Below are 21,672 nucleotides of genomic sequence, written 5' to 3' on the forward strand. Positions count from 1 at the left end.
TCTAGCTATTCAGCCTCCTGCTAATACACCAGCAGAGATCTCCTGAACATAGGAATGTGTGTCCAGACTATCTATTGAGCCCTTAGCAATGTTCAGACCCCTGGCACTGCTGAGGATTGACTGGCACTGATACATGCAAGTTCCTGCAGTGCCATCTCTCTGTCTCTCTCTCTCCCTCTCTCTCTCTGTCCCTTTCTCTCTCTCTCTTCTACAGGAGGAGGTGGTAGCAACTGGTAATGTCACGACTGGTAATCCAGAGATCCAGGTTAATGCTCTGGGGACAGGGCTTCAAATCCCACCATGGTATTTAGTATAATTTAATTTTAGTTAATAAATCTGGAACTAATAACCTATTTAATGTAATATGTCTATGAAAACATGAAGGATTGTTGTAAATGCCCATTTCATTCACTAATGTCCTTTAGGAAAGGAAATTTGCCATCCTTGCCTCCCTTTGTGGGAGGTGATGGTCTAGTGGTATTATTGCTAAACTATCAGTCCAGAAACTCAACTAATGTTCTGGGGACCCGGGTTCGAATCCCACCACGGCAGCTGGTGGAATTTAAATTCAATAAAAAAAATCTGAAATTAAGAATCTATTGATGACCATTGATAGTTGGAAAAACCCATTTGGAACCCTAATGTCCTTTAGGAAGGATATCTGCCATCTTTACCTGGTCTGGCCTCCTTGTGACTTCAGAGCCACAGCAATGTGGTTGACTCTCAACTGCCCTCGGGAACTAGAGATGGTCGATAAATGCTGGCTAGCCAGTGATGCCCATGTCCCATGAATGAATAAAAAGAAGTCTGACCTACATGTGACTTCAGGTTCACTACGATGGGGTTGACTCTTAACTGTCGTCTGAAATGACCTAACAAGGCACTCGGTTGTTTAAAAAAGTAAAGAAAGTGAAGTAAAAAACTAAAGTTTATTTATTAGTCTCAAGTATGGCTTACATTAACACTGCAATGATGTTGCTATGAAATTCCCCCAGTCGTCACATCCTGGTATCTGTTCGGGTCAATGCACCTGACCAGCACATCTTTCAGATTGTGGGACCAAACCCACACATGCACGGGGAGGATTTGCAAACTCCACACAGACAAACACCCAAGCCGGGAATCGAACCTGGGTCTCTGGCACTGTGAGGCAGCAGTGCTAACCACTGTGTCACCACGCTGCCCTTATTCTATGAAACCATTGAACATTGTTATAAACTATAAATTGTTGCAAACTGCTATGATGTCTAAAATGAATGAAACCAGACACGTCACCTGGCATCGACTGAAGCAGTTGAAATGACAGTGGCAAACCCAACTCTGTCAATCCTGCAAAATCCTTCTTACTAATAGCTGAGGTCTTTGGCCAAAATAATTTGGCCTATGAAGTAGCAGCTTTATTTAGTCATACTCACGGAATCACACCTTACAGACAACAGGCCATCATCCCTGGGTCTGCCCTGTCCCATCAGCTGGATTGCTCCACAAGACCTGGTGGCACAATGGTATACAGTGCAGGGTTGGCCTAGGAGTCCTTTACATCGGCTCCAGACTCTATGAAGGCTCATTGCATCAGGTCAAACGTAGCTGAGGAAGCCACGTGCTGGTTGCTACTTACTGCCTCCCTCCACCTCCCTGGAACTCAACTGATGAATCAGCAGTCCTCCATGTTGAAAACCATTTGGCAAAAGCACAGAGTGGCAAACGTGCAGAATATACTCTGCAAGGGAACATCAATGCCATAATCAAGAGTGGTTTAGTAGCACCACTATTGACCAATCTGGCTGAGTTCTAAAGTCATGATGTGGAGATGCCGGCATTGGACTGGGGTAAACACAGTAAGAAGGGTTTCCTATCAAATAAACTTGTTGGACTTTGACCTGGTGTTATGAAACTTCTTACTGACTTCTAAAGGGCAAAGCTGCTAGACTGGATGTGTGGCAGGTGGTGAGGAAACCAAGAAGAGGAAAATATTTCTTGACCCTATCCTCCCCAACTGCCTGTCGCAGATGCATCTGTCCATGAGAGTATTCATAGGAATGACCATCACCTAATCCTTGTGGAGAGGAATCATCTTCATGTAGAAGATACCCTCCATCATGTAGTGTGGCACTACAAATATGCCTCACATATACATATGTACGTCTCTGTTTCAGCACAATGGAAATATTGGCACATGATGCCAGCTATGTAAATTTTCACTCTCTATTGATGAGTCTAGAAAAGAGATGGTAAAGGAAAACAAAGGTTTTTGAAGTTCAAGGGGACAGCAAAATCATTGGACAGATCTGCATTATTGATTGGTGGTAAGAATGAATCTATTCCAGGCTGTGTCTTTAATGGAAGTCTTCTCTCAGGCAGCACAAAGTGAGTTCCAGACCATTGAGTCCTTGTGGGTCACAAGTCTCTGCTGAAACATGACTGGATCAGTGGTTTGGGAGATGGAACCAAGAGGTTCAGCAGCCTGGACTGTCAGAGGATGAATGGCAATTGCCACTGCTGCCATTGCCAGCTAGGCCCCATTTGTCTGGAATCAAATGGACTACATAGCTTTTGCAAATAGGGCACCAGTGACCACTGAAATGCAATGGTGTACAGCCGTTTGAGAGAAGCCGCAGCTGATCCTTGTAACAAAGCACTGGTGGGGAAGTCCAGGACTGTGGTAACTTAGGTGGCTACTGGCAGGGAATGGCAAGCAGTGCTGCAAGACATGAGACCTCCCGTCACAAGGGAAAAAATCTCTGTGACCATCTGTCTGGAGAATCACAGTTTTCTATGGCACTGCTTCTCTGGATGTCTAGGCAGCACCAGCTTTCACTAGATCTTATGCTGAGGGGTAAAGCTTCCACTGTCTTCCTGTCCCTTGTCTCTCTCTGTTTTTATAATCAAGGCTCCATCTCTCCTGTGGGAATGTTGCTTCTCATTGCTGCTGGATCCAAAATCTGAGAGTCGAGTTGCATTTATAAGCAGCTGGCTTCTTTGCACTCAGCTAGATTCCCAATAACTTGTAAAATTCTCATCCCCTCTGTTTGTGCCCTTCTGATGCTAGGAGGCTTACAAACCTCTGCATTGCCTGAATTTTTTTTTAAATACTTTCCGTGCAAGCTATGGACACCTGATAGCACCTGTGTGCCAATGGTTGAGTGCCTTTCTCAACTGAGCTCTCTTGTAAGAGCTGACCTAATTTCAGGGGGGCAGCCACGACTGGTTCCCATTGTTTTGCCATCTCCATGAATCTGGTCTGCCCCTGTCTCAAGATAGAACACATGAGTAAATACCAAAATCCCTCAACAAGTGCTCAACGAGTTCCTCAGTTTGTTCAATTGACCTTACTGCTGAATTGGATGGGTTTCCAGGGCTGGCTTTGCTCCAACCTCCCACGAAGAGTCTCCTAATTGATTCTAAATAGTGCCTCCAACGTTGGCAAGAATGGCAGCAGGGAAATTGCCACACCAGCCCTGCGAGTGACATTGTTTTTCAGTGTCCCTTACCTTTGTTCGTACTCCTGATGGAACCAAAAGGTCCTGCTCAATGTGGCTATTAAATGGTGGAGCAGCTTCAAGGGACTGGGTGGCCTACTTTGCTCTGATTTTTTTGTATTCTTGTGTAGTGAAGTCTCTTGAGAGAAAATGGAGAATGAGAGAGGAAGGTGAGCCAGTACTGCACTTTGGTTGCAATTGCAATTTCAATTACATACAGTCTTGTATACCACAGCTCATGTAACTATTTCTCATTTGCCTTCTGATGTAACATTTCCTTTGCTATTCAAAGCTTCTCACTAATGTTCATTTATCCATTTTTGGAGGGGCAAGACATCTCAAAGCGATGCTAAACAAAAGATGAGCAATTCTTTGGTACTTTTGATCAGTGTACCGCCTTTCTTTATATTAATTTACATTTTTTGCTAAAATTAATAAATTGTACAAAATATGACCTAGAAGACAAAGTGCGTAATCTGTAAATGATATGGCACAATAGCCCCACCAGCTGGTGAGTATGAGGATCAGAGGTCTTTTGCCTGCATTGTTCTTTTTTGAGGTTTGCATTTCTGTTTTGCAGCTGTAGATACATTAAAATGGAATTTATTCTACAGTCTAAACAGTCATGTCCTATTATACTCATGGTCTGGACTATTTTACTCTGTTTTAGCTACATTTCTGACTTGACATTTACCCATTATAATGGCTTAATTAGCATTTCACACCTAATGACTGACTCTTTCCACAACAGCAACACTCCTGATTGTCTGTGATCCCACACAAACCAGTCCAGGTATCACATGGGTTACGTGAGGCTTGAGCGCTCTGAACAAACACTACAGACTAAGTTCAATTAACTATAACATTTAAATTAAAGAATTGTGAGTCTGAGATTCATTCAATTTATATTTGGTATCTATGCATACTCAACTGGAAGCAGGATTGCTGAGGGATTCTGTGCTAATTACATTAACACAAATCTTTGCTCATCTTAAACCAGTTGGTTTTGTGCAGTACACAAAAGCATTTACAACACTTCTATGCAAAGAGCTTGTGTTTCTGATGAGGAGTGTTTATTAAATATTCTAATAGGCGGGGAAACAGTGAATTGCCACCCTTGGGAACTTGTGTCCTTATGAAATACAATTGCTATGAGACTTTCTGGTTATTTCATTGGCTTTAGCTTACTATTCTGTTGCCATGGTTGCAAATACACCAAGGAGTCTGAAACTAAGATCATTGCTAACAAAGAATGTATCTTTATACGGGGATATCAGATCATGTCAGACAGCATCGCCATAATTAAAAGCACCCTGATGTGGCCAGAAACATGGGGTAAAGTATGCAGGTAGTGTTTTGACAGGGATTTGACATAACAACTCTGGTATTATCATCAGTAACAATGTAAGTAAACACATCGCAACATCTAGCAAACTGAAATTAATCAGTTTGCTCCAGGGTGTTTTACAGTTGTATGCATCTCTCACATTTCTTTAGGAGTTCCTCTGTAATCCTCATTGTTTGTTTTTCTGAGGCATATGATTTGAATTTCCATAAATCACTTATTGGTCCTGGAGGATATCAGGTGCCATAATGTGACAATAATGATGTCCCAGGAGGTGTTAATTGATTTTACACTATTAGTGGGGTAATTTGGCGTCCAAAGAAGCTTTTAGTTTATGGACTACTGATTTTCTGCCTAGGTAGTATTACTGCTAATGAGCAGAAAACAAAGTGACCCAACTAAAGGAATAGGAGCGATAACCACAAAAAGATTTGACAGGATTGGCGACTACTCTATTTAAAAAGGACAGCGGTGTTTCAGTGTAAAACACACACCAGTTTCAGAAATGAATTCTTTATTCTGAATTCAAACTGCTGGGCATTAAAATCTTTGCAGTAAAAGGATCATATTAAATTGAGTTTTTCTTTTCACTGGCACTTGGTCAGACCATCTCTTTTAAAAAGCAATTTTGCGAATAACGTCCAGTTACTTGATTTCATGGTTTTCAAAAACATGTATAAATCTGCCCCTGAAGGATATTGAGGTCCAAAACTTTGCAGTATAGCACGAATGGTTTCCAGCTTTGAAAGTGAAATATTATGAAAGCTGAGCTGTTTTGTAAAGAAGCCCAATATATTTTGAACTCTACAGTGTCTTGCTTGAAACTGAGCTTTTTAAAGGCATAAATTCAATCTCACCCTTTTATATTGCGGCAGAGTCATTTATACACAAATGCTAGGTGTTTGGAAGATGCTAAAAACTTTCCAGAAATGATTTTGTGATCATTTCTTGTAATTTTTTTGTATTCAAAAAAGATCTTGAAATTAATTTGTAACAATTTTTTCTCATCAAAGCTGTTTCCTTCGTTGATTAGTTGAAAAGATGAGCAAACAGCCTGTCTCCAGCCTTGTGCAGCTCGGTGAAATGGAAACTTAAAGGTTGAACCTTGCTAGAAAAGGAACAAAGATAATCCTAGGAAGTGCACAAAGGAGGCTTAGTGATTTGCACTCTTACTTATGTTGTTTCCTATGTTACAGCAACATGAGGAGTTGTTCATGATAAGAAACTTACTGTCTCTGAAATGGAACTGCAAAAGGAAACTATTTTAATATGCAGAAGTAAATGGAAGATTCAGCCTGGTATCTATTTGTAACAAGGTTACAAATGCACTCTTTTTTAATGTATTTATCGCTACACAAAGCAGTCCGAGCAATCCTTCACCCAAAACACTAAATTACAACTTTTAGAGTTAATCAATGCTTAAAAAAAAGTTTGTTTCAAAAATGGCATAAATAAATGAAACTGAAAAAATCTCAATGTGTCTCAGAATTTAGTGTAAAAATATACATTACACTCTTTATATTAATGTACTATTTTATTGTGCAATTTTATTATGTAAATATTACTTGACAGTTTTCTGTGATGTTTGAATTCATAATATGTCCTGCCATTAGTTATTTATGTGCACAATTTGATCTTTGCTGTATAAGATGTCACTTTGGATGTGTCCATTAAATCAGTGGAAGAATGTCTTTTATAATATATCTCAGTCATTTACGTTAAACTTATGTACACACTGTTAGAACTGTTAGATAGTCAAAGTAAACAATATTAATAATTTGTTTTACTTGGAAACAGAACAGTATGTGGACTTCTAATGACCTTTTCATTTAAATAGTTTCTTCCAAAGGTGAACTTCAAAAATTTGAGGAAAGTACAAAAACTCCACTCTAAGATAACTACACATTGTGTGGTTTTAGTGCCTCGCCAGTATAATATTGGCAATTTAACTATGTCTGAGCCAGTATCATATCTTGACATCCAGAATGAGACCGCCCGGCAGAGATGGCCTCACAACTTTCTCCCCTTCACCTGTCATTGTCCAGCTGGGCATACTGTAAAGCAAATTTCTTTAACAATAATTCGAACCATGTCACCGGAGCCCTCTGACACTAATTGTTAGGTGAGAGGTAACAGCAAATGATCTCTTACACAACATTAAAATTTTAAATGAGCAGAAGTTGGCAAGACCATTTAAGTAAAAATGTTCAGAGCTTTGATTTCTCTGACAATAGAATGGAACACAAGAAATAGTGCAACTCAGTTGAAACCTCCAGTTAATGGTATGAAATTGAAATAGTTCAAAATGATGACAACGATTTTAGCTAACTGCCCTGGTGTTAGATACAAAATAATTGTTTTATATAAAAACAATAAACTAAACATTGAATTCAACAAACGCATGGATTAAGTTTAGATTTCACTATTGTTAAAAATGAAACTTTGTTGTTGGTGGGGGCAGTGGGGGGGGGGGGGGGGGGGCGTGTGAGGAATGACATTTAATCAGACAGAAGGGCGGGACGTGGGAACCCTACCAAATTCCTGCCTCTACCTGATTAAGTCTGTGGTGGAAAGATTTGAGGACAGCCTCCCCATATGACAATTAAGGCTCATAAATGGTTAATTACTACTCACTTATGGGCCTCATCCCACTGCCACTGGTGTTAACCCATGTTGGGGGACCCACATGCAGGGAACACAACAGACAAACCCTTGCAGTGTTGTTGCCAGGCTCCAAGCTGGGTTACTTGTTCAGAGACACTTCGTGCCTGATCAAGGGACCAAGCATTGAGAATCCACCATCCTGCACTTACTGCCAAACCCTTTCCCCTATGACGCCCATCCTGTCATCACTCACTCTGATTTCTGGCCTGGGACCCAGTGAGGATTTTAGCTCTTGGTGGTGACATACTAGCAAGAGCCAACATTTCCCTGGTGCTGTTGCTGATTGATAGAGCTGTTGGCTTCTGGCCTGTCAAGTGTCCGAGTGCCACCGGCTCTCACCTACACAAAATTTTGCCCAATATTTCCAGGCGATTTGTGACATTACATTATGGGCTGAATGTAAGATTGTTCCTATATTTGTTGGGTTTCTTGTTAAAGCCCTCCAAAATGAGGTCTCCAGTGAAGGCTGTGGCATTGCCCTACATGAGGAGGGAAATCGGAGAGACCAAACAGGCAAAATATAGGAATACAGGCAGTCAGGATAGACTCACTCTTTGATGCACCAGGAAGACCAAAGGTGAGGAATTCACTTCAAATGAAGGAAAACTACAAAGTTGCATACACAAAGATATCCTGATTTGTAATAAAATATCTGACATTGTCTATATTAATTGAATATCTGGGTAAAGAATAAACTTGTTGCCTGAAGACTGAGGTTTCAGATAAGAGTCACAATGTTAAGGAATGACAGATCCGACTGTTGACAGGAAAGTCACTTTTATCTCTTGTGTGGACAAAACTGTGGGGCAGCATGGCAGTACATTGGTTAGCATTGCTACTTCAAAGCGCCAGGGACACTGGTTCGGTTCCTGGTTTGGGTCACCATCTATGTGGAGTTTGCACGTTCTCCCCGTGTCTGTGTGGGCTTCGTCTGGGTGGTCCAATTTCCTCCCACATTCTGAAAGATGTGCTGGTTAGGTGCATTTATCAGAACAGACGCCTGACTGTGGCGACTAGGAGAATTTCACAGCAACTTTGTTACAGTGTTCATGTAAGCCTTACTTGTGACTTATAAATAAACTTTAAAAAACTCATTAACATTGTAGAGCATTTTCTCTTTCTATGTCAATGATTTCCTGTCAGTTGATTGTTCTCGGGTAGGCAGGGCGTGTTACAAAATAAAGTATGTTTATGTGATAATATTTAATGAATTATGAGGATATAGCATTTATGGGGATCCTTAAAATAGTATGTATTAAACAAACAAAAGCATCAATATAGCCCAATTCATAAAAAGACTGCTGAATTTTAAAACATTATGATAGTATTGGAGGTCTTGTTGTATAGTCGGTGGTGTCCCATCCTCTGAGCTGGACGCTCCAGCTTCATGTCCCACTCCAGGATTTGTTGGCGAAGGAAGATGTGTCCGTGATGCAGCTGAACAGGTTGAGTGTTAATCTGCAAAATCTTTCCAACATACACCAATGGTATGCATGAAGAGTGAGGAAGATTCCTGGTCAGCCATGTGATAGGAAAGAAAATTGGAGCCTCTACCATCACTGTCCATAGCACTGGACTACAAAATTGATGTAAAATGCATGTTGCCACAGCAGTGTGAATGCCTGACTGTTGGCTCAGTTGGTTAGATGACTGTTAGATGTCAAGCAGATTGGTGCCAGAAGCATGGGGTTAGATTCCATTCTGGTTGGGTTGTATTTCAGACCTGCCTGAGAGTTAGAGGGCTGGATTTTCGCTTTGCACAGACAGCCCTCCATTGTCAGGTGGTGGGACCTCCTGGCCATTGTCAACTCGATTTCCCATTAAATGCAACCTTTGCCACCTGGAAACCCATGGTGAGGGTGTGCCATGGGCAAGACCAGAAGATCCTGCCACCATGAACAGTTGTAAAGTTTCAGCTATAAAGTCATAGAAGTTTACAGCACAAAAAGAGGCCCTTCAGCCCATTGTGTCTGCACCAGCCATCAATCACCTGTCTAATCCCATTTTCGAGCTCTTGGTCCATAGCCTTGTTTGCTATGGCATTTCAAGTGCTCATCTAAGTGCTTCTTAAATGTTGTGACGAATGTTGCCTGCTTGCCCATGGTGCAAATAGTGGCAATGATGGATTGGGTCTACCTTTAGGTAGAGAACTGAAGACAAGGAATATAATTCTTGATTGGTCCTTATTTGTTGATGTAACATAGATACCTGTGTAAATCCAACTTCTAAGAGGAAGTTGGGGCCAATGATACACTCTGTGTTCTGAGGTGATTCTTGTGTTTGAGCATTGAGTTTGCACAACTGGTTAAATTTTAAAATGAGCAAATAGCTGGTATGACAGTCAGCTCCCTATTAAGATTAAAAAGATTAAAGATAAAGGCCCCCAAACTCTTGAAATGGATTTAAGACAGGACCAAATTCTGCTAGCTCAATGTCTGTTCATTATGCCATTAAATTCTGACAGGAGGAGTTGAACAATTCTTGAACCCAGCTCCTTCTACCTGATACTATTTCGTGAACTGGCCATGTTATATTAGAACTCTGTCATAAATCCCACCGGTTCTACCTTTCCTGAGACTGATTCTGGTTGCAACTATTTTTAAAACTCCACATTTGAACGAGCAATAGTTGCCGTTAAAATGTAACTAGTGTGAAGCCAAATTAGTTTCAGACTTCTTAATGGAGACTGTCATAGTATTTAGCAAACTTCAGATAGGGGCTTTTACATTGAATTAAATTATACAAGGCACGGATTCCCTGATATCGCGCACCCCCCCCCCCCACACTCACTCCAGCAAAAAGGTGGGGAAGACCACCAAGGGGAACATTGACTGCCTTGCAGCTGTTTAACAATTCCTACTGGGCTTCCACCTTTCTAGATCAGGAATTTTCACCTCAGAGACTGACTGGCCAATCAGAGGATACGATCCCACCAGGACTTTGGGACAGAGATGTGCTATGTTGAATCAGGATTGGGATACATTTTTGGTGATGTCAAACTAGCATGCTCCAGGGACTGTGGAGAGGAGGTAGGGGCTTGGGTTTGCGTGGCATTGAGGGGAGGGCAACTTGGTGGGGGTGGGAAAGTATAACATTAGCAAAGTTCTCTGGTAGGTCCAGAGGGCTGGTTAAGGACATTACCCTCCCCTTGCTGCTTAGTATAGGTCTCTCCTGCTACCGTTAAATCTCAGTAGCAGTGAGAGGAGGCCTTTAAGTGGTCAATCAACTGGCCTACCTGTAAGCAGGCTGTCCAGTGCCACACCACCACTGGCATAATTATGGTGAGGGAAGGGTGGAAGAATAAATTGTGGGTTAGTCTTCTGCTGGATTTTCTCTGGTTACTAATGCCATCTCCTTCCTCACCACTATCTCAGGTTGGAGCTTGATAATTCATAACCATTGTGTCTCCTTTGACTCTGGATTGAATTTCCAACCTCATATCCTCTTCATTACCGTATTTTTGCATATCTCTACCCCTGCCTCAGCCCAACTGTTGCTCAAACCTTCATTACATCTCATATTGACAATTCCACTGTTCCCTTCTTCCACTCTCCATAAATTTCAGTTTATTCAAAGCTGTTGGATGTTATCTGTATTCATTACCACTGAATTTGCTGTTTGACATTGTCTTCCAATCTCTCAGTGGCTCAAATTAGAAATTATTGTCCTCATGTGTAAATTGCTTCATGGTCTCGTATACCTTTTCTATCTCTATGACTTTCTCTAGTCCCTCAGAGTTCCAAGAACTCTGCATTCCATTTTGTGCTTGTAACCTCTTTGTCACATCACTAATGGGTGTGTGTTCAACTGCCTGGACCTAAGCTTTACAATTCTATCCTTTTCCCCTTCAACCTCCCTTTCAGCCATAAAATTCACCCTCTTAAATGAGCTTTTTCCCTTCAAGCATCATACTTAGCCTGCTGTTGATTTTTGTCTAATTATGTTCTAATAAGAGCCTAGGGATCTTTTCCGACATTAGAGGTGCTATCCAAACATACAGTGTTGTTACTTCTTGCCTGGATAGATAGCTCTGAGATTAAGAACTTATTCCCTAGGGAATTCATACCATAAGAACAGATCATATATTTGAAACAGCATTTTTTGTATTATTTCAAAGAACTGAATTGAAAAGCTGAATTATAAAGAACAAGATGATAATTATTTCTGTTGAAATGGATACTATAGCATAGGTTCCCCAAATTTTCAACTTGAAAAATAAATTGTTCACTTCTCTCATTTCATTAATAATGGAAAAGGATTTTAAAAAAATGTCACTTCACATGATTGTCTTGAATTTTAGTTTGAAGACATTTCAGCTAATTTGTTTCATTTTAAGCTCAAAACACACCTTTAATCTGGTGACAGCAAAAGCTCAAAATAAATCAGGTTTTCTATTCCTCGTAACTATTTCCTAGCATTGTATTAAGTTTCACTTTGAGTGCATGCGTTTCCTGGGCAGTTCACTTTTGTGTCTGTTTCTTATTTGTTTTACACCCTATATTAATTAATGTTTCTTTTTTTGCTTTCTGCTAAGCTGTTCCTTAAGTTACAACACTTAATCTAACAGCTTTTCGGAGATGAAGGTCAAGAATTTTTCCCTTAATTGAAGAAAAATAAACCAGCATTTTCCTTTCATAAACACTGTTATTAGTGTGCAAGTTAAAACTTCATGATTCATTTAGAAGAGGAAATTCAATAAAGTGAGACAGATGGGGGAGAGGTATAAACAAAGAAATGGCATGTGCTGGAAAACACTCCATTTGGATCACATTCTGGAATATGTGCTCAAAGATTTCAAATTGAAAATTTCACCAGCTGAAGTTTACACGTTTTGCATTCCTATTTAGCATTCCTGTGTTAAAGTTTGGTTAATTACAGTTTCTTTTGAGTAAGACATGATTTACAAGAATTTGCCTTTTTGCCAAAAATGCAATAATTTTGTAAACCTGAACCAATTTCAACAAATTAATGAGGAAATGTGCACATTTGGAACCTTTAATGCTTTGCTTTGAGTTAAAAACAAACTTGAGAGAACACTTCAAACCTGAAATTGAAACAACTATGTTCTTTTTACAGAACCATGTGATTTCTCTGCAATCAGATGTCACCGGCATATGGAAGCGTATGTTTTATTTATGCCATGGAGAATTTTCTGTTTGTATGATTGTATTTCGGATGAACTCACTCTGTATGATATTTGTCTCTGTCCTAATGACCACTAAGTGCCCAATACTTTCCTATGCAGGAAGCTTATGTCAAACTAATTAACTTTTAATGAGAGGAAATCAACTGATTAGAATGTTTTTCTTGGCACTCTTGCCAATTAATTTTGTACACAGTCTCAAATGACTGTGGTTGGTCCAACATACTTACAGTGGTTTTAGCCGTACAGCACACAGTGGATTGTGCGTGTCTAGGAATGTTTACTTGAGTCAATTGGTTTGCAGACCTATTGTGGTGAGTTCGCTAACACGATTGTAATGACTAATTTGAGGAAGTTTGACAGAAAACTGCTGACATAAGTATTTCATTGTAATTTTGGGGTTTATTTTTTCAGTTTATAATAGTAAATGGAAGAGGTCGCTGTAGCCTAATTAAGAATTCATGATTTGCAAAACATATTGTGCATAAGTCTGTCTTCCTCAATGTGGGTAGAGTTGTGCAGACAAAAGGTATTCATTTATGTTTTGGTTTCAGAAGAATATTGAATGCAGATGCTTAATGGCTAACTTGATGTTCTATAGTCAGTCATACTTAAGTAATTTATTTTTAAAATGAACAAATCAAATGGTTGCATTCTTTATTTTAGCATTGTTGCTGACATAATTACTTATATTAGGTAATTCTGCTGTCTGGGATTTGCAAACTAAAAATGTGCATTTTTGGTCATCCTGCTTTCCATCTTTTTAAATGTGGGTAGATTGTGAAAGCTGCAGGTGTTCATTTCCTGCAAACAGCCTGAGTTCCCCAGTTATTATGCCGTACTGAATGAATGTGATAGATCACTCACTTCGTCTTCAACCATACCTGATACATGGATGAAAGCGAGGAAAGTGGAACAAACTGGGTTAGAGAATAGCAATCTCATGATTCTTCAAACTGCAGAGATAAATAAATACTCTCAGGAGAAATAAAGGCACAGAAAATCCAATTTCCAACAAATAATTCAATAAGGTGTACAGTCATTAAAATATTCCTGTGGAAGATTAAAAAGGAAATGACAACTGATTCTAATTGTACAAAATCAATATTTTTCCTCCACATCTCTTAATTTACCAATTGACTCTAAGCTTTTGCCCATTATGCACTCTGAGTTTTGGACAGCTTATTTGCTGATTAGTTTTAGCTTCAAACTCTGTCAACATTTGAGTACATGAACAATAATTATGAGTAAAATGTGTGACATTTTCCAAATTTACTTTATTATGCTTTGGTGAATGGTGATCGGGCTTCATAACACAAATAGGTATTAGCTTAAATAGGTACCTCACAGACCTGATTATACTTCAGGCTCATGTATTGGTTTCGGTTCAGGGGCAGTGTAACTCTGTTAATGCACATTTGTGCGTATGTGCAAAGCTCTGCTAATCATCGGCATTGCCAGTAAAATGTTCAGTAGAAAACTGAAATCTCTGAGAGACTTTTCCTTGAATTGGTAAGCTTTAAAAATGAACTTTAACAAGTTCCAAGGCAATCCATTGGACATTTCCAGTGACTGCAAAATTGAATCTGCACTTTTTGGATGGCTTCTCCCCATTCCTGCCAAAATCTGCTTCAAATGACTCTGGAACAGAATTACACAGCATAGTTTGTTTGTTGCAAGGCCCATAACCACAATGGTCAGTGCACGCTACATATTATAATTGGCTTATTTGTGTCTGCATGTGAATTATTCTGCATTCTTCTTAAAAATGTGCCTTCAAGCAGTAATATACAAATATTTCATAACATATCAGTAATTCCTCATTTGCTATTGCTGACTAATTTATACTTCCAGATGATCATTACTGTATGTGCGGTATATGTGCATAAAATATAAAGTAATTCCAAACATGGTTAAGGGCTCATATAAAGTAACTAATGGTTTTTCTTTTTTTTAATTATTTTTGGGTCTGTCTGTCTATTTTCATATCTTGGTCAGAAACCCAGGCAAATATTCTGGACTCATTTTTTCCCTCTGTATAAGCATGAGAAACTGCATATCAATAATTGGTGAAAATTTGAGTTTATATCTATCTATCCTCCCCAATTTTGTTCCTTTGGGATCAATTCTTTTTGGCTCCTTTACCCAATAATGATGCTAACATCAACAATTTGGGGAAATCCAAAAATGGAAACCAGTGTCACATGACTCCTTGAATCATTAAAGTTTATCTATTTATTAGTCACAAATAAGGTTTGCACTTACATTGCGATGAAGTTACTGTGAAATTCCCCTAGTCGCCAAATTCCAGTGCCTCTTCAGGTCAATGCTCCTAACCAGCATGCCTTTTGGACTATGGGAGGAAACTGGAGCACCCAGAGGAAACCCATACAGACATGGGGAGAATGTGCAAACTCCACACAGACAGTGACCTGAGCCAGGAATTGAACCCAGGTCCCTGGTGCTGGGAGGCAGCATTGCTATCCATCGTGCCATTATGCCATCCATTTGTTTATGTGTTCACCTGTTCTGAGACAGCAAACTCATTTTAAAATTAAATACACATGAAATAACAAAACGAACAGAACATTTGCAAATATCATCCATCAAAAAGGTTGTATTAAACAGTTGGCCATTTCAGTTAGCCTTCAAGTGAACTCCAACCTTTCTGCCGACACATCTGCTATGCACTTGTATAAGCTTCTGAAGATTCAATAAAAATGACACACAGGATGAACATTTTCATTCAAATAATTGAGCTCCAGCAAAGGATGCAGGCTAAACATGTGCGAGTGGAAATTCCTGAGGAGGCCTTCTCTCAACAGACCCGAGATAGATGCCTGAGTTCTAATGTACTCCAAGAAGTACATTTTCCAGTCCCGCCCACTGCAGAAATTTTCACAGTTGGGGACAGAAAACTAGATGGACAAGTTAAAAATCTATTGACCTCAGATGGGAATATTTGGTCTTGGGGTGCATGTGATTGGAAAATCCCACCTCAGGAGAGCACGAGCACCCTGATGTGGTCCCAAATCTCAGTATGTTAGTACATTTTGAGCTTCTACCCACACCTTCTCTGATGTATCCGAACAGGTGCCAAGTGTGGCAACTGGGGGATTTTCACAGTAACTCCATTGCAGTGTTAATGCAAGATTACTTGTGACACTCATAAATAAACTTAATTAAACTTAATGTGATTGGGCTTTTAAAAGTTCATTCCTGGGATGTGGGTTTGCTGGCTGGGTCAGCATTCATTGCCCATCCCTAACTGTCCTTGAGAAGGTGATAGTGAGCTCCCTTCTTGAACTGCTGCAGTCCCTGAGGTGTAGGTACACACACAGTGCTGGTAGGAAGGGAGTTCCAGGCTTTTTACCCAGCGATTGCAAAGGAACAGTGATATAGTTCCAAGTCAGGATGGTGAGTGACTTGTAGGGAAACTTCCAGTTGGGGATGTTCCCATGCATCTGGTGCCCTTGTCCTCCTTCTAGATTGTAGCAGTCATGGGTTTGGAAGGTGCTGCTTGAGCAGCCTTGGCAAGTTCCTGCAGTGCATCTTGTAGATGTTAAACACTGTTCTTACTGTGTGTTGGTGGTGGAGGGAGTGCATGTTTCTGGATCGCCTGCCAATCAAGTTGGTTGCTTTAGCCTGGATGGTGTGAAGCTCCTTGAATGTTGTTAAAGCTGCACTCAACTAGGCAAGTGGAGAGTATTCCATCACACGGCTGACTTGTGCCTTGTTGATTGTAGATAGGCTTGAGGAGACAGGAGGTGCATTATTCTCTGCAGAATTGCCAGCCTCATGTATTCTTGTAGCCTCATTATTTATATGCCTGGTTCTGTCATCAATGAATGTGTATGTATTGATGGCCCATATCAGTTGTGCTGGTGGGGAGAATTCTTCCTGTTGCTGAACACATGCTCAGTAGTGCGAGGTTAAAAGAGGGAATTGATTGCAGCATAGATCTCCAAAATGGCCCCATTGACCACCAACTAATGTTATATACTGATTGATATCATGATTTCCTATGCATATCTCTGGTGGGCATTCACTCAAGTGTACTACTGTTCACATCAATATGGTGTCTAACATGATTCATCTCATACGTTTGCATGCGTGTCATATGTGCCAGCTTGATTTCTCACCCAAGTCTTTCACTTGGGGTTAAATCGAACTTGATTTAATAGCTCCAAAGATTTCTCTGTCTGGTAGCCATGGATTCCAAATCACATCCAAAATTCTGAATTGTTTTGACAAGATAGTTTCTGGGCCAGTTTTTCCCTGATCAAGGAGACTAGACTCAGGGTCACAGTCTCAAAATAAGGACCAGTCATTTCGGTCCGAAGGACGTCTTGAGGCACACTGAATAATGCCTCTGCCTCTGAGCTAGAAGCACTGGGCTTAGAACTTAAGAACATAAGAAATAGGAGCAGGAGTAGGCCATCTAGCCCCTCGAGCCTGCCCTGCCATTCAATAAGATCATGGCTGATCTGAAGTGGCTCAGTTCCACTTTCCCGCTTTCTCCCCATAACCCTTAATCCCCTTGCCTATCAAAAACCTATCTACCCGCGTCTTAAATATATTTAGCGAGGTTGCCTCCACCACTTCAACGGGCAGAGAATTCCAGAGATTCACCACCCTTTGAGTGAAGAAGTTCCGTCTCAACTCTGTTCTAAACTGCCCCCCCCTTACCGTGAGGCTGTGCCCTCTAGTCCTGCTGTCCTTTCTGAGCGGGAAGAACCTCTCCACCTCTACCCTATCCATCCCTTTCATCATCTTATACGTCTTAATGAGATCCCCCCTTATCCTCCTTCTAAACTCTAATGAGTACAAGCCCAGTCTATTCAGCCTCTCCTCATAGCTCAACCTCCTCAACTCCGGTATCAGCCTAGTAAACCTCCTCTGCACTCCCTCCAAGGCCAAAATATCCTTGCGCAAGTGCGGCGACCAAAACTGCACACAGTACTCCAGCTGCGGCCTCACCAGTTCCCTGTACAGTTGCAACAAGACCTCCCTACTTTTACATTCAATCCCCCTCGCTATGAAGGCCAGCATCCCATTTGCCTTCCTGACCACCTGCTGCACCTGTAGGCTGGGTTCTTGCAACTCATGCACAAGGACCCCCAGGTCCTTCTGCACCGTAGCATGCTGCAGCTTTTCGCCCTGTAAGTAGTAGTCCTTCCTACTATTATTCCTACCAAAGTGGATAACCTCACACTTGCCAACATTGTATTCCATCTGCCAGGTCCCCGCCCACTCGCTCAGCCTATCTAGATCCCTCTGCAGACTTTCCACACCCTCCGCACAATTTGCTGTTCCACTTATCTTTGTGTCATCAGCAAATTTCGACACCTTACACTCGGCTCCCTCCTCCAGATCATCTGTATAAATGGTAAATAGCTGAGGCCCCAGCACCGATCCCTGGGGCACTCCACTAGTCACCAACCGCCAATCCGAATAGCACCCATTGACACCCACTCTCTGCCTCCTATTTGACAGCCAATCCCCTATCCATGCCAACTCCTTACCCCCAACTCCATGCCCCCTAACCTTCTGTAACAACCTTTTGTGCGGCACCTTATCAAATGCCTTCTGAAAATCAAGAAACACCACATCCACCGGTTCCCCTCTATCCACTGCACCAGACACATCCTCATGGAATTCCGATAAGTTTGTCAAACACGACTTCCCCTTAACGAATCTGTGCTGCGTCTGCTCTATCAAACAATTCTTCTCAAGATGCCTCGCTATTTTCTCTTTGATTACGGATTCAAGCATTTTTCCTACAACAGACGTTAAACTAACCGGCCTATAATTCCCTGCCTTTTGCCTGCTACCTTTTTTAAACAGTGGCGTAACATTAGCCGTTTTCCAATCTTCCGGCACTTCCCCAGAATCCAGTGAGGTTTGGAAAATAATCACCAAGGCATCCACTATCACCTCTGCCATTTCCTTCAGAAATGGGCTTGAGCCCAACCCCAGGACTTCATGGCCAAGGAAGGTGCATTCATGACATGGCCAAACAGATTGAGTGTGCCACCCTGCAAATCCTTCCAAACATGCCAGTGTTTGGTGGTAAGGCCAGGCCAGCCATGCTTGATGTGGAGTGATGCCCCTCAGATGATAAGCTCCTGGCTACAGACTAGTGACCTGTTCCAGGAGTTTTTAGCTATAAAAACAGGTGAAAGTTCCTTAGTGCACCACTGGATGCAGGAAGAGAATAGGAATTGGGGTTTAGGACTGAGATAAGGAAAAATGCCAACTCATATCAACATTGTGGGTTCAAGTTCAACTTCATAAACTTGAGCACATAAGGTAGGCTCCAGTGCAGTACGAAAGGAATGCTGTAGTGTTAGAGGTGCCAACCTTGGGATGAGACATTATACTATAGTCTTGTGCTCCCTCTCAGTGGATGTAAATGATACCAGAGTACCATTTTGTAAAAGAATATTGAGATATCCCTGGTGTTCTGGCCAACACATAGTTCTCAATTAATTGATTATTGGCCATTATCACTTGTTTCTGGGAGCTTCCTATGAATGTTGGCAGCTGGATTTTCTACACAATAACAGTGGCTACACTTCATAAGTAGTTCATTGGCTGTAATATTTCTATAGTAATGAGAAGTACTATATGCACTCAAGTATTTCTTCTTTAGTAATGTTCATTAAACTGGCAACATCATTGACAAAAACCACTGGATGATTGTTATCACATAATCTTTACAGTGGGGAAGAAGGCTATTATCCTTATAACCTTGCACATTCCCTTGTTTCAGGTAACAACCCAATTCCCTTTCAAATATCTTGATCGAACCTACCTCAACTCTTGAGAGGGTGGTGTAATTCTGGCCTCAACCCCACAGTGGATGAAAAGTTTATTTTCCTCACATCGCTTTCCTCCTTTCATCAACTATTTTAAACTTGCGCCTTCCAATTCCTGATGCCCTTGAGCGGGAACTGTCCCTTACTATTATGGACAACAAAAATGCAACATGATATTGCCAGCTGCTTTTGAGGTTCCGTTCAAGCATTGTGGAGCTCTTAGAATGGAGCTCCGCAATGGCTTTTCATTGCACCTATGTTGTACTTGATGTCAGAGTACCTTAAAGTGGTGGTTCCCAACCATTGTGCAGTGGCACACTGGTGTGCCATGAAGACGCCTCCAAATATGCCGTGGAATTAGTTCCAAAATGATTCAAAATTCATAATTAAGCTAAAACAACTCCAGCTCGTGGTCCGCATCCCCAAGACCCGATGAACCTTGAGCCTTCTGTGCACATGTTAGCTGGGAAAGAGCCGCACATGCATGCTTTAGACTTTTTATGTTGGTCAAGCCCGGGACTTGGAGTGGAAGACAAAGATCGGATGTACCCGCAAAAAAGCAAAAACTCAAAAAGGGTGCAAAAACCCTGGGAGAAGCGAGAGAGACAGAAAGGTTAGAAAAAACAGGAGAGAGGACAATGAGAAATTTAAAAAGAACATTCCCAGTAAGGAAAGCAGACAGAGTAAGGTGTACCAAGACATATAAAAGGTTGGGAACAGCAGCCTTAAAGAAATATTGGCCATCAACATGAAAAGTTGTTTCTTTCATCAATGTTGATATGAACTTGCTGAAGACAAAATCTCTTCCATCCCTTTCTCAGAAAGTCTCTTTATTTTAATTATGTCAAAATGCTATAAGGCAATAGGACACAAGTGTGCTCCAGTAATTCAATGAAAGTGACTGACAGTCACATGATCCAGTTCTCACATTCAGATAGGCTTCTGATTACATCAGGTAATATAATGATTATTTAGCCCATTCAATTCAATTCAATTCAATTCAACTTGACCCAACAGAATACCCAGTAAAAAAAACAATTTTCCTGAATTAGAGCAGCTAATTTAAAAAAATGTTTCTGAGAATGATGTTATCTCAGAAAGGGTTTTTTGCTAATTAAAATACCTCTGTGTTTGTTAATCTACTCTCTTTCCCTTTATCTAAAACATGCCAGGATATTAATCAGCACACAGAGCACTGACTTTTGTCACCAAAATTCAATCCATGTGTATATTATAAAAATAATCTTTCTCTTTAAAACTTCTACTTCAGCAGCTTGGCTGGAGTCCATTGCACCCATATCATTACTGCATGTTGCTGTTGTGTTTTGTATTAGGCTTCTAATAGACACCAGAAAACCAACATACAAGCAAAATATTCCGAATGCTAGAAATCTGAAATAAAACAAAGAGAATATGCTGGAAAGTCAGCAGATCTGGCAGCATCTGTGGAGAGGGAAGCAAAATTAATGATACAGACTTAAAACGTTAACTCTTTTTCTTTCTCTACAGACGCCGCCAAACCTGAAGAGCTTTTCCAGCATTTCCTTTTTTTTATTTCAGTAAAATAACAACTGTTTTAGGTCCAATGTACTTGTGATTCTGATCACGGAAAAAAAAGTAGATTTGAAATTTGTACAGTCTCTTTTATATCTTGAGGTTATTCCAAAGTGCTTTCCAGTTGAAATATGTACTTATACACTGACTTCGTCTCCGCATGGGAGCACCATATTGGAATGTAGTCATGGGATAAGGAACAGGGACAGGGGACAGGGAAACACCAGAAAGAGAGAACAGGGAAACAAGCCACTGGGAAGAGGAAACCACTGGAAGGAACCATCGCAGAGAGGAGCAAAGAAAGAGGCTCCAAGCAGTAAAATGTCCAATCCATCTATAGCTCCATTCCTCAACAGGATGACCTGAGAGCTCTCTGCTCTCTGCTCGAACAGAGGCTTGTACAATCCCCATCCGCCATCACTCCTCCATCTGGCTGAACTGGTTCTCTCACTCAACAATTTCTCCTTTAACTTGTTTCACTTCCTCCAAATAAAAGGTGTGGCTATGGGTACACGCATGAGTCCTAGTTATGCCTGTCTCTTTATGGGGTAGAGATACATTCCTTGTTCCAGTCCTACTCTGGCCCCCTCCCATAACTCCTTTATCAGTACATCGACGACTTTTTGCTGTTGCTTCATTCTCTGGTTTAGACCTGGAAAAATCTAT

General features: G+C 40.9%; 1 protein-coding gene across 1 annotated transcript in view; it reads left to right on the forward strand.

The window, feature by feature from the left end:
• The window catches only part of LOC145340924 (uncharacterized), an 88,323-nt gene that overhangs the window by 17,310 nt on the left and 49,341 nt on the right, over window positions 1-21,672 (forward strand). Inside the window, exon 3 of the mRNA XM_080185512.1 lies at window positions 12,565-12,610. Within this exon, the coding sequence (XP_080041638.1) occupies window positions 12,565-12,610 (46 nt within the window). The remainder of the gene's footprint in view (window positions 1-12,564; window positions 12,611-21,672) is intronic.

Source organism: Carcharhinus amblyrhynchos, chromosome 3 (assembly GCF_965287045.1).
Source record: "Carcharhinus amblyrhynchos chromosome 3, sCarAmb.v2.hapA, whole genome shotgun sequence".
NCBI lineage: Eukaryota > Metazoa > Chordata > Chondrichthyes > Carcharhiniformes > Carcharhinidae > Carcharhinus > Carcharhinus amblyrhynchos.